The sequence below is a fragment of the Etheostoma cragini genome, chromosome 3 (assembly GCF_013103735.1).
Source record: "Etheostoma cragini isolate CJK2018 chromosome 3, CSU_Ecrag_1.0, whole genome shotgun sequence".
NCBI lineage: Eukaryota > Metazoa > Chordata > Actinopteri > Perciformes > Percidae > Etheostoma > Etheostoma cragini.
In genome coordinates, this window is record NC_048409.1 from 26,492,004 (window position 1) to 26,504,497 (window position 12,494).

The 12,494-nt window shown below is 41.6% G+C and overlaps 1 protein-coding gene across 11 annotated transcripts in view; it reads left to right on the forward strand.

Moving 5' to 3' along the window:
• The window catches only part of ryr1b (ryanodine receptor 1b (skeletal)), a 79,348-nt gene that overhangs the window by 33,832 nt on the left and 33,022 nt on the right, over positions 1–12,494 (forward strand). For all 11 annotated transcript variants that reach the window (XM_034862408.1, XM_034862399.1, XM_034862463.1 and 8 more), the window contains 29 exons: positions 98–260; positions 389–475; positions 839–1,065; positions 1,262–1,706; positions 1,791–2,348; positions 2,481–2,681; positions 2,946–3,057; positions 3,158–3,301; positions 3,490–3,763; positions 4,000–4,117; positions 4,212–4,344; positions 6,281–6,375; positions 6,478–6,613; positions 6,699–6,882; positions 7,073–7,184; positions 7,294–7,414; positions 7,510–7,679; positions 7,834–8,054; positions 8,248–8,338; positions 8,623–8,763; positions 8,876–9,039; positions 9,965–10,043; positions 10,131–10,220; positions 10,407–10,547; positions 10,913–10,990; positions 11,086–11,161; positions 11,259–11,382; positions 11,898–12,013; positions 12,127–12,194. In XM_034862408.1, the coding sequence (XP_034718299.1) occupies positions 98–260; positions 389–475; positions 839–1,065; positions 1,262–1,706; positions 1,791–2,348; positions 2,481–2,681; positions 2,946–3,057; positions 3,158–3,301; positions 3,490–3,763; positions 4,000–4,117; positions 4,212–4,344; positions 6,281–6,375; positions 6,478–6,613; positions 6,699–6,882; positions 7,073–7,184; positions 7,294–7,414; positions 7,510–7,679; positions 7,834–8,054; positions 8,248–8,338; positions 8,623–8,763; positions 8,876–9,039; positions 9,965–10,043; positions 10,131–10,220; positions 10,407–10,547; positions 10,913–10,990; positions 11,086–11,161; positions 11,259–11,382; positions 11,898–12,013; positions 12,127–12,194 (4,669 nt within the window). The remainder of the gene's footprint in view (positions 1–97; positions 261–388; positions 476–838; positions 1,066–1,261; positions 1,707–1,790; positions 2,349–2,480; positions 2,682–2,945; positions 3,058–3,157; positions 3,302–3,489; positions 3,764–3,999; positions 4,118–4,211; positions 4,345–6,280; positions 6,376–6,477; positions 6,614–6,698; positions 6,883–7,072; positions 7,185–7,293; positions 7,415–7,509; positions 7,680–7,833; positions 8,055–8,247; positions 8,339–8,622; positions 8,764–8,875; positions 9,040–9,964; positions 10,044–10,130; positions 10,221–10,406; positions 10,548–10,912; positions 10,991–11,085; positions 11,162–11,258; positions 11,383–11,897; positions 12,014–12,126; positions 12,195–12,494) is intronic.

The following is a 12,494-nucleotide window of genomic DNA, read 5'->3' on the forward strand; positions in this document are numbered from 1 at the left end:
ACCTGGGATCACCTGTAAAATGTGTCAGCTGCCATATAATAGACATAAAAAATTACTTCAGTTTTAACAAAGAGGTGTGTTTGCTTTTTCTCTGCAGTATGAAACACAGTAACTGTTATATGGTGTGGGGAGGGGACCTGGTCAGCAATCAGCAGACCCGCTTCAGCCAGGAGGACATGGTGGTTGGCTGCTTGGTCGACCTGGCAACTGGTCTGATGACCTTTACAGCCAATGGAAAGGAGATTAACACATTTTACCAGGTTAGAAGAGGCTACACAGTATAGGTTGTGTGTGTATTTGTATCCATATTTCTCTAACTTGACTTCAGGTGATTTGGATGAGTTATGTTACACTGTGGCGCTGCAAAACCAGAGGTGTTTTATTTCAGGTGGAGCCCAACACCAAGCTGTTCCCTGCCGTCTTCGTTCAGCCCTCTAATCAGAACTTGGTGCAGCTGGAGCTGGGAAAACTCAAGGTCAGAAACTATCAGAAACTACTCCAACTATTTGGCTTAAAATATTCTTTATGCCTACTTCCTCTCATACTCCATTACGATTGAGATCAAAACTTTTATAAGATTGTAAAAGTGTATGGATCTACACTGCTGACTAGAGTCTCTGCGAACTAGAGATTAACCAGTGACAGCTGTCTCATCGTAATTGGTCTAACATAGGTTGAACCCGATCTCATTTAAATCTGATGTATAAAAAGCCCCATTCTTTTAATTATGTGCTTGCCTAATTTTATTGTATCTTGTTAGACCCATTGCTTTCTCCCTTTTCTAGTTTAATTGTTAACCTGTTTTATCTCCTACCCCTTTATTCTTCCTCCCTCTCAGAACATCATGCCCATCTCGGCAGCCATGTTCCGCAGTGAACGTAAAAACCCGGTCCCCCAGTGCCCTCCCAGGCTAGATGTCCAGATGCTGACCCCAGTTATCTGGAGTCGTATGCCTAATCACTTTCTCAACCCGGAGGTGGGCAGAGTGAGTGAGAGGTTGGGCTGGATGGTGGAGTGCACTGAACCTCTCATCATGATGGCTCTGCACATCCCAGAGGAGAACAGGTCAGAGACGATATCCCCAACAGGCCCTCTGCAGATACTCAAACTACATTTAATGACATTAATAATGATCCTGTGGATCTGGAGAATTTATATTTATGTATTTACCTCCAGTTGTAACAGTTTCCTTTTGTTATGATAATTGCTCAGCCATGTTACCGGATCAGTTTTGATTTTTGAGTCTGTCTTTGTTTCTCAGGTGTATTGATATCCTCGAGCTGTCTGAGCGTCAGGATCTGATGAAGTTCCACTACCACACTCTTATGCTCTACTGCGCTGTGTGCGCACTTGGCAATAATCGAGTGGCTCATGCTCTGTGCAGCCATGTGGATGAATCACAGCTTTTTTATGCCATCGAGAACACTTACCTGCCTGGACCTCTCCGCAGTGGCTTCTACGACCTGCTCATCAGCATTCACCTGGAGTCTGCCAAACGAGCGCGTCTGGGCACCAACAGGGAGTTTATCGTCCCCATGACTAAAGAGACTCTCAGCATCCACCTCTATCCTGATGCAAAGAAGGCCCATTCCCTCCCCGGTGTCGGACTGACCACCTGCTTACGGCCCAAACTGCATTTCTCATCCATCAACTTTGTTGGCACAGACCCTGACTTGTACACCCTTAGTCCTGTTTTCCCCCTGCAGGTAAGAGATTAGAGACAGGTTTCATTGGAAAAATGAAATTACATTTTAGTTGTCTTTTGCTTAATTTTATCATTCCACCCACAGGAGCTGAAGACCAGGGCAATTAGCATGTTAACAGAGGCTGTGCTAGATGGTAGCCAGGCTATGCGCGATCCTGTTGGAGGCAGTGTGGAGTTCCACTTTGTCCCAATCCTAAAGCTGATCAGTACATTGCTCATTATGGGCATCTTCAACGATGAGGACACCAAGCACATCCTCAAGATGATTGATCCAAATGTTTTCAGTGGAAAGGAGGAGGAAGAGGAGGAAGAGAAGGAGGGAGAGAAAGCTGAGGAGGGTGGAGCCGCTGAAATAAGCGAGGAAGAAAAGGAGGAGGAAACTGAGGCCGATCTTGAGGACGAAGGGGTTGGTGATGAGGGAGAGGATGAGCTGCAAGATTTAGAAGGAGAGCCTAAGGAGGAAGGAGAACAGGAGGAGAAGGAGGAGGAAGAGGCCAAAGAAGGAAAAATGGAAGGAGAGAAGGAGGAGGAGGAGAAGGAGGAGATGGAGGCAGAGTTAGTGGAGGCAGAAGTGAAAGAAGAGGAGGATGGTCTGGAAGAGGGTTTACTCCAGATGAAGCTACCAGAGTCTGTCAAACTGCAGGTCATTATATTTTATATTTAAACAATGTCTCCCATTCATCTGTATGCATTTGCACTGAATTCATATTCTTAAAATATGTTACATTTGTACATATTATACATCTACAACTCTTTTTTGTATTATCTCTATCAGATGTGCACACTCCTGCAGTACTTCTGCGACTGTGAGCTGCGACACAGAGTGGAAGGCATTGTGGCCTATTCAGACAGCTTTGTCAATAGTGTTCAGAAAAACCAGCGTGTTCGCTACAACCTGTTAATGAGAGCCTTCACTATGTCGGCTGCTGAGACTGCACGCAAGACTCGCGAGTTCCGTTCACCACCCCAGGACCAGGTACAGTGTTTTAAAAATCAAAACAGAATTACAATCATATATTCGCAATGGGGTATGAATTCAAATTGGATTTGGATAATATTCATTCCTTGAGTTATAGTTACACTTTATTTCTAAGGACAGTGAAAACTGACGTTGAGATGGGCTTGTTCCAAAAATTCTCGGGGTTGGTTTTTGACATGTGATAATAAGCTGATAAAATGCCTCAGACCAAACAAGAAGAAGCCAGTCAGACGGGATTGTCTTACTGTATTCCCCTTCAAGGTTCTTTTGCTGACCAACTTTAAGCACAGTCCGGAGGATGAATTGAGTCCGGTGCCTGAGGAGGTGCGGGACAGTCTGGTAGAGTTCCACACTGACCTCCTGCTTCACTGCGGTGAGAAGTTCTCACTAATGCTGTGTTTTTGGTACATTTGTTAATTACCTTTGTTAAGTATTTTGGACTCTAAATGCTGAATTTTCTATTTTACACACAGGTATACATATTGAGGAGGAGGCAGAGGAGGAAGAGGTGGACTCCTCACTGAGAGGCAGACTTATCAGTCTGGTGGATAAGATTAGGAGCTTGCGCAAGAAGGAGGAGGAGGAGAAGCCAGAGGTTGAGGAGGATCCAAAACCCAGTAAGAGAAACAGCCAAATAACCTGTTAGATATTTGTAGGACTTATAATAATTGGATTTATTATTATTATCTATATATATTATTATCTAAAAAAAATAGCAAAAGTCAAATTGTTTAAATCCATAACCATCAAACACATGATATGACACAACAGACATACCGTTCTTCTCTGTGTCCACTTCACCAAGGCTCCCTTCAGGAACTGATCTCCCACACCATGATCCACTGGGCCCAGGAGTCGTTTATTCAGAACCCTGAGCTTGTCCGTATGATGTTCAGCCTGCTCCACAGACAGTATGACGGCATTGGGGAGCTGATCCGAGCACTGCCCAAAGCCTACGCAATCAATGCTGTGTCTGTTCAGGACACCATGGACCTACTTGAGTGTTTGGGACAGATACGTTCGCTGCTTATTGTCCAGATGGGCCCAGAAGAGGAGAGGCTCATGATCCAGAGCATTGGGTCAGTGTGAGGGGAGATATCTACTTCCCAGCAGCTGTAGTTGTGATAAAGATAGGACGTGATACTGATATCAAAATCTTTATATTATTATTTTGTATTTTTCCTTTAGTAATTTATTTTTGAGAAAAAGCTTCAGGCTTGTCCTGCATTGCCCTGCAATCTGCAATTTGTTTACATTGTCAACTTGACCAGTGAATCTAACTAATGTATTTTTTATGGATGCATTATTCTTTCAGGAACATCATGAACAACAAGGTGTTCTACCAACACCCCAATCTAATGAGAGCTCTTGGTATGCATGAGACTGTAATGGAAGTAATGGTCAATGTGTTGGGCGGTGGAGGAGACTCAAAGGTAACTTCTTTCTGTTTGTCTAATATCATTGTTGGAGTGCATGTCTTGCAGCCCCAAGGTAGACAGAATGCATATTTTCCCTTTTTCTCTCCAGGAGATTCGATTCCCACAAATGGTGACCAACTGCTGTCGTTTCCTGTGTTACTTCTGTCGTATTAGCCGGCAGAACCAGCGCTCCATGTTTGACCATCTGAGCTACCTGCTACAAAACAGCGGCATTGGCTTGGGTCAGTGTCAGCCCCATATCACGCTATTTGTAGTAGAGTAGGGCTGAACGATTTGGAGAAAGATATTACGAATACGATTTGAGAGACGATTTTAAATAAATAAAATATAAACAATAAATAAACAAATAAATAAAGTTAAATATTTACTGTGTAACAGATAAATCATGTCATTGAGCATTATAACAGGAGACACAAACTGCTCTGTATTCCTATGCAAGGATGGATGAGAACATAGATATGAATTGCCGGCAATACGTTTTTTTCTTTTAATAAGCATGGGAAATTGAACAGTCAAACACAGAGTTAAAGTTAGAATAATACTGAAACAGTTCCAAAAAAATACTATGAGCACTTTACTGTTAAAAGAAATGTCTGATATGCCTCAATTCAATAGCAGCATCTACATATTGCACCTTCTACTATCATATTAAACAAATTAACACACAATAAATGAAAAATCCACTGGAAATACGTGTGGGTTCAAAGGTTTGGACACCCAAGGTACAAATTTGTGTTATTGTGCATAAAGAAGCCAAGAAAAGATGGAAAAATCTCCAAAAGGCATCAAATGAGAGATTAGATATTTGTATAATATGTCACAATAAGATACATTTTATTTCCATCATTCACAAAAAAATTGCGTCTGCAAAAGTTTGGGCACCCTGCAGAGTTAGTACCTTGTACTGCCCCCTTTGGAAAGCTGAGACTTGACAGTGTCATGGATTGTTCTCAATCGTTGTTTGGAAAGACCAGGTGATGTCAATCTTAAGGTTTTAAATGCCCAGACTCATCTGACCTTGCCCCAACAATCAGCACCATGGGTTCTTCTGAAAATAGTTGAAGCTCACAAAGCAGGAGAAGGCTATAAGAAGATAGCAAAACGTTTTCAGAAGCCAATATCCCCTATTCGGAATGTCATTAAGAAATGTCAGTTATCAGGAACAGTAGAAGTTAAAGCAAGATCTGGAAGACCAAGAAAAATATCAGACACAACAGCTTGCAGGATAGTGAGAAAAGCAAGTCAAAACCCACTTTTGACTGCACGATCCATCCAGAAAGACCTGGCAGACACTGGACTTGTGGTACACCATTCCACTATGAAGAGATGCTTGTACAAACATGGTCTTTGTGGAAGAGTCATCAGAAGAAAACCTCTTCTACGTCCTCACCACAAAATCAGCGTTTGAAGTTTGCAAAAGAACACATAGACAAGCCTGATGCATTGTGGAAACAAGTACTGTGGACCAATTAGGTTAAAACAGATATTTTTGGTCGGGATGAGCAAAGGTACGTTTGGAGAAGAAAGGGCACAGAATTAAATGAAAAGAACCTCTGTCCAACTGTTAAGCATGGGGGTGGATCAGTCATGTTTTGGGGTTGTATTGCAGCCAGTGGCACAGGGAACATTTCACGAGTAGAAGGAAAAATGGATTCAATAAAATTACAGTAAATTTTGTATGCTAACTTGATGCTATCTGTAAAAAAGCTGAAGTTAAAGAAAGGATGGCTTCTACAAATGGATAATGATCCTAAACACACCTCAAAATCCATGGTGGATTACAGGAGAGGCGTAAACTGAAGGTTTTTCCCTGGCCTTCACAATCTCCTGACCTCAACATAATTTAAAATGTATGGATAGACCTTAAAACAGCAGTGTGTGACAGACAGCCCAGAAATCTCAAAGAACTGGAAGACTTTTGTAATGAAGAATGGGCAAAGAAACCTCAAACAAGTGACATATAATACAAATGTCTAATCTGTCATTTGATGCCTTTTGGAGATTTTTCCATCTTTTCTTGTCTTATTCACGCGCATTAATTCAAATTTACCTGGGGTGCCCAAACTTTCAAACCCCACTGTAGGACATTTCTTTATGAGCCTGTGTAGTATTACGCAAAGAACAAACAAATGCAGACTTCTTATTTTACATTTACAGGCATGCGTGGGTCCACACCTCTGGATGTAGCTGCAGCATCTTGCATCGACAACAATGAGCTGGCCTTAGCTCTACAAGAGCAGGACCTGGAAATGGTAGCAGAAAAAAAAAACACATGTCAAAAAACACATGAACTGGTACGGTAGACTTGTTAGCTTATAATCTCTTGGTGTCTCTTCTCACACGTGGTGATGTAGGTGGTGACATACCTGGCAGGCTGTGGACTGCAGACGTGTCCAATGCTCCTTTCCAAGGGCTACCCTGACATTGGCTGGAACCCCTGCGGAGGAGAGAGATACCTGGATTTCCTCCGCTTTGCTGTCTTTGTTAATGGTCAGCACCCTCTATTTAATGATTACGTTTGTGGTTGTGACTTGTGCGTAAGTCTCATTAACATTTGCTCACCTGCTCGCCAAAGGGGAAAGCGTGGAAGAGAACGCCAATGTTGTTGTGCGTCTGCTCATCCGTCGGCCTGAGTGCTTCGGTCCGGCCCTGAGAGGAGAGGGCGGGAATGGTCTGCTGGCTGCCATGGAGGAAGCCATCAAGATCTCAGAGGATCCAGCAAGGGATGGACCCACTGTCAAAAAAGACAGACGCTTCATGTAAGCGTTGGCGCCGTAGGTGTGATTTATATTATAATATAAATACAAACTTTATTTATATTATAATATAAATATTAGATCAATAACTAATAACACTCTAGAAAAATGACATAATGGACATGCTGTGTAATGTTTTGTTTGCTTTGAAAGCTATGCTCTGCAAAATCAGTTATTAAGACGTATATCCTAGGTTTGGTGGTGAGGAACAGCACGAGGAGAACCGTGTACATCTAGGAAATGCCATCATGTCCTTCTACTCTGCCCTCATCGATCTGCTGGGTCGCTGTGCCCCTGAGATGCATGTGAGTAGAACGGCTTTTCTTAACATTGATTACTCTTTAGCTTTCAGGCACATTTGCTTAGTATGTGGTAGATCCATACATCTCATACATGTCTAACATGTTTCTACAGCTGATCCAAGCAGGCAAAGGTGAAGCTCTAAGAATCAGGGCCATCCTTAGGTCTCTTGTGCCCATAGAGGACCTGGTGGGAGTCATCAGTTTATCCGTCCAGATTCCTGCCTTTGGCAAAGGTTAGTGACTAAGACAGACTCATGCATGGACACACTTTGAAAGTGTACAGTATAACTTTTTGCAACACCCTGCATATATGATTTTTTTACCACAGATGGTCAGGTTATGGAGCCGAAGATGTCAGCCAGTTTTGTCCCAGACCACAAGGCCTCTATGGTGCTGTTTCTTGACAGAGTTTATGGTATTGACAACCAGGACTTCTTGCTTCATGTGCTGGAGGTTGGCTTCCTGCCTGACATGAGAGCTGCAGCCTCTCTGGACACGGTAAGTTGGAAAAGACAGATAAAAAACAGCAAGAGAAATTCTACTTCTGTCAACTCCAGAAATCTGTCTGTTGATGTGTGTCATTAGTCACATGTCTCCTAAAGTATTGCACTCAGTACAGATAGTTTTTTTCTGTCTTTCACTCTGATTATAGGTGGCATTCAGTACGACTGAAATGGCCTTGGCACTGAACCGCTACCTCTGTTCGGCTGTTCTGCCTTTGCTCACCAAGTGTGCTCCGTTGTTTGCTGGGACGGAACACCGGGCCATCATGATAGATTCCATGCTTCACACCATCTATCGCTTGTCCCGTGGCCGAGCCCTCACCAAGGCTCAGAGGGACGTCATTGAGGAGTGCCTCATGTCGCTTTGCAAGTCAGTACTGATCCCAATGTCTCTATTTAGTAACGTGTGAATTATTGATTATTGGGCATCTGAATGATCATCATTATTATTATTTTTTAATTTGCTAAATATGTACTTAATTATATAGAAGCCCGAAAGAAACAAGATCCCATTTTAAACTGCTACATTACATTTCTAATAAAGCATTTTATTACATTCACAGATACCTTCGACCCTCCATGCTGCAGCATCTGCTTAGACGGCTGGTATTTGATGTGCCCATCCTCAACGAATATGCAAAGATGCCCCTCAAGGTTTCCTGTTATTTAATTTATTGTATTTGTTTTATTTATTTTTTCTCAATCAATGGAAAATTGTATAGACTAGACTATGGACTAGAATAAAGTAAAAAGAAACATATACACTCAATCTGTGTTTAAAGTGCAATCAGTTCAAACACAGAAATGCATGCATTACCAACATGTAGATTACATTACAGTGATAATTGGATTTGCTAAGAGTTGTTAGAAACAGCAATTACCCTTTTACTTGCGAATACCAAATATTAAAATTCCTTCTGGGATTTTCATTGTTTCAGCTGTTGACCAATCACTATGAGCGCTGCTGGAAGTACTACTGCTTACCTAACGGATGGGCTAATTTTGGGGTGACCTCAGAGGAGGAGCTACATCTTACTCGAAAACTCTTTTGGGGAATTTTTGAATCTTTGGCGCACAAGGTGAGAGAGGAATGTCTTGGTGTTCATCCACAGTGTGTGTACTGTTTGATTACAGAGGTTTGAAGCTCATGTCATTATCAACGTGACTTTTCTGGTGTCATCCAAACTCTAGAAATATGATTTAGAACTCTTCAAGATCGCCATGCCCTGCCTCTGTGCTATAGCCGGAGCCATCCCGCCAGATTATGTGGATGCCACCTACTCCTCTCACACTGAGAAGAAGGCCTCTGTGGATGCTGAAGGCAACTTTGACCCCAAACCAGTGGAGACCACCAAGTGAGCAGAAAAATACAAGACAGTACTTAAATAGTTCACAGTGGCCTACTAAAAAAAATACTTGTTTAATGCTCTTTAATGCACAATGATGCTGTATATATAACAGCAAAACATACAGTACATTTGAACTCGTTATCATTTTTAAGTAAAAAACTCTGTGAAGGTAGTCTGGATCAACATTTCCAGGATGTCCTGCCAGATGTCACTAGCCTTCCGCTCTCTCTGTGTTGCCGTTCTCAAACTTTATTCGGACACAATGACAACCTTGAGCTAGCAAGCTACACGCTGAAAACAGAACATTTGGATCGTGCAACAAGACAGGCCTGGTTGGTTGTTTTGGAGAATGATAGATTTACAAAGAATTATGTTTACGGCATTTACTATCTAACTGGGAGTTTTTTTAATTGATTTGTAAATTGCTATGGACGAAATACACACAATACACAGGTAAGACTAAATTACGTTTTAACCATGTCTCCAGCTAGTTTAAATAGCTCACCTTACTGTATTGTCAACAGTTAACTTCATTTAATATATAATTTGGTGTTTTTCTTGTTGGGATGCAAATGTTCCACCTAAACCTCCTTCCCAAGACCTTTTTGGAGAAGCACTGTCACGGCAGATGGAGCTTAACGCAGCCCAAGATGATTGTGATTGGTTTAAAGAAATGCAAACAACCCAGACTGTTTTTTTATCTCTTGGAATGTATGTGTGTTAGAGCCAGACATTACTCCGAAACGCTGTGGAGATAGGTCTGGCAATGCGAGACTAGAATGAAGGTGATGTGAGGTGACAAGCCCTAAGCACTAACAGGGAACTGGAATGTAATTTCTAAGCGTAATTTGCAGGTTACTACATCTTAAGTTACCTTAATAGTAAATGGTATTCATAACCTCATCCTAAATATGAGCTCCCTTATTCACAGCACAATCATACCAGAGAGGCTGGATGCCTTCATGAACAAGTATGCAGAGCACACTCATGACAGATGGGCCTTTGAAAAGGTCAGTTATGAAAAATGTGAATCATCAAATATAAATATAGTCCTTATTTGTTTGAAAGCACAAGTACCTTTTGTATTTTTTTTATAGATTCAGAACAACTGGACCTACGGAGAGGTGTTGGATGAAAATGCGAAGACTCACCCCATGCTCCGGCCATACAAAACATTCTCTGAAAAGGTAATAATTCTGTCTAGTCTAAATCCTGATATTCTGCACACAGGTACCAATCTTTAAATAATCTTAGTTAATGGCCCAAATTTGCTTTCAGATCTGATTAAACCTAAGAACTTGTCATCTCTAATACTATGTGTTTTAACATCTTCCGACATTCTAAATAGGCTTCCTCTTCTCTCTGTTTCTCAGGACAAGGAGATTTATCGTTGGCCCATCAAAGAATCCATCAAAGCCATGTTGGCCTGGGAGTGGACCTTGGATAAAGCTAGGGATGGGGAGGTGGAAGTCGACAAGAAGGCGGCCACTCGCAAGATCTCCCAAACTGCTCAGGTAACAAAGAGAGGAGTGCAAAATACAAAAAGTATTAGGTATCAGGACACAAAAGCAATGATTGAATTCTTACTGGTCAAGACTCCTCTATCTTGACCGCTATTATCAAACCTTATAATATTATTTAATATGGGAAAAAATATGGGAATAATAATAATAATAATGAACTCAGCTGACCTTCCTGGACTAAAAAGAGGGTAAAAATAAACAGGCCTATTTGTTTTGACCCATTGATATCATTATTCATAAACATTCTGCGCTTAAGTGTACTTAAATTGATGATGTAATCGTGAAATTAAAGCAGTTATTGTTTTCTGGAATACTCTAGAGGTCACCCATTCTTTGTACGTGTTTTCTTTTTTCAGGCCACTTACGATCCAAGTCACGGGTACAACCCTCAGCCAATAGATATCACAGGAATGGCCCTGTCCAGAGAGCTGCAGGTATGTATCTCTCCCTCACAGCACTGACAGGCCTCATATTTTGCTTAGACATTTTTCAGCCTGGTGATTTAATTTCCTTACCCTCACCAACACAGTCCATGGCTGAGCAGCTGGCTGAGAACTATCACAACACCTGGGGCAGGAAGAAGAAGCTGGAGCTACAATCCAAAGGTAAGATGGGTTTTCTACTTCACATTCACATCTGAGATGGTTTTTTTAAGTGGAGGTTGCTAGTTTGCAGTCTGAGTCCAAAACTGAATTCTCTTAGGTGGTGGCACCCATCCTTTGCTTGTGCCTTATGACACCCTGACGGCTAAGGAGAAGGCCAGGGACAGGGAGAAGGCCCAGGACCTGCTCAAGTTCCTCCAGCTAAATGGATATGCTGTGACAAGGTACGCAGGATGTTTATACCTTTTTATTTTAAGTTTAGCATTTCGTCTGATACTTGTATTTGGATTATTTCTGTTATGCAACTACATTTTGGCCTTATAGCTTTTTGTTTTTTTGTGTTATTATATTACAATAGAACAGAAGCCCTGACTTGAAGCCCTGAAAAGTTTTTTTCTGGCACTCAAAAAAACATATATGCTGATCTCAGGCACGCAAATAATAGTCCAATCCAATAATAATAATGGGTGGATTAATTTGTTTTGGTATATAGACCCTGTAACAGGGTGGAACATGTTGAGCTAATTTGAAAATGGTCCAAAAAAGTATTTTATATGTGCATTATTCTGTTTATGTAATACAGAAGAGCTTAATCTATCATTTAAGACCTTTGTAGATTTGAAGCATTCAAAGAAAATATGAAGAAGTTATTCGTGGGTAAGAAATGTTTCCGCATTACAAGAATGACCCAGTTCTATCTGTGTTTCTCTATTTGTTTCTCTCGTTTCTCCATCCCCAGGGGACTGAAAGACATGGAGCAGGACATTTCCTCCATTGAGAAGCGTTTTGCTTACGGCTTCCTCCAGAAGCTTCTTAAATGGATGGACATTGCCCAGGAGTTCATTGCTCATCTTGGTACTGTTTGCTTTGAGGGACTTCTCATAGGCGTACCACTTCATTGCGTACCGCTTACTCCAACATGAACCTTTTGACTGAGAGCTGACTTGTATTTATTTACCCTTCAACAGAGGCTGTAGTTAGCAGTGGGAGAGTGGAGAAGTCACCACATGAACAAGAGATCAAATTCTTTGCCAAGGTGAGCTGTTCGATTCTGTATTGAAGTCTCATTTTGCTTGTCTGCCTCTACAAGGTCATAAATAGTAACAGAACATCACTTTGTGATTCCGTCTTGGTGAAATAAACTTACTGTATTTGATTAGTGCAAACACCATCTTGCTGCCCTTAGTGAACAATGAGACATGAGCCTGTCTAATGGCATGATAGTGTGTTCCTTAGGAAGTTTTTATTTTCTGTAATGTACACTCACCGGCCACTTTATTAGGTACCCCATGCTAGTAACGGGTTGGACCCCCTTTTGCCTTCGGAACTGCCTCAA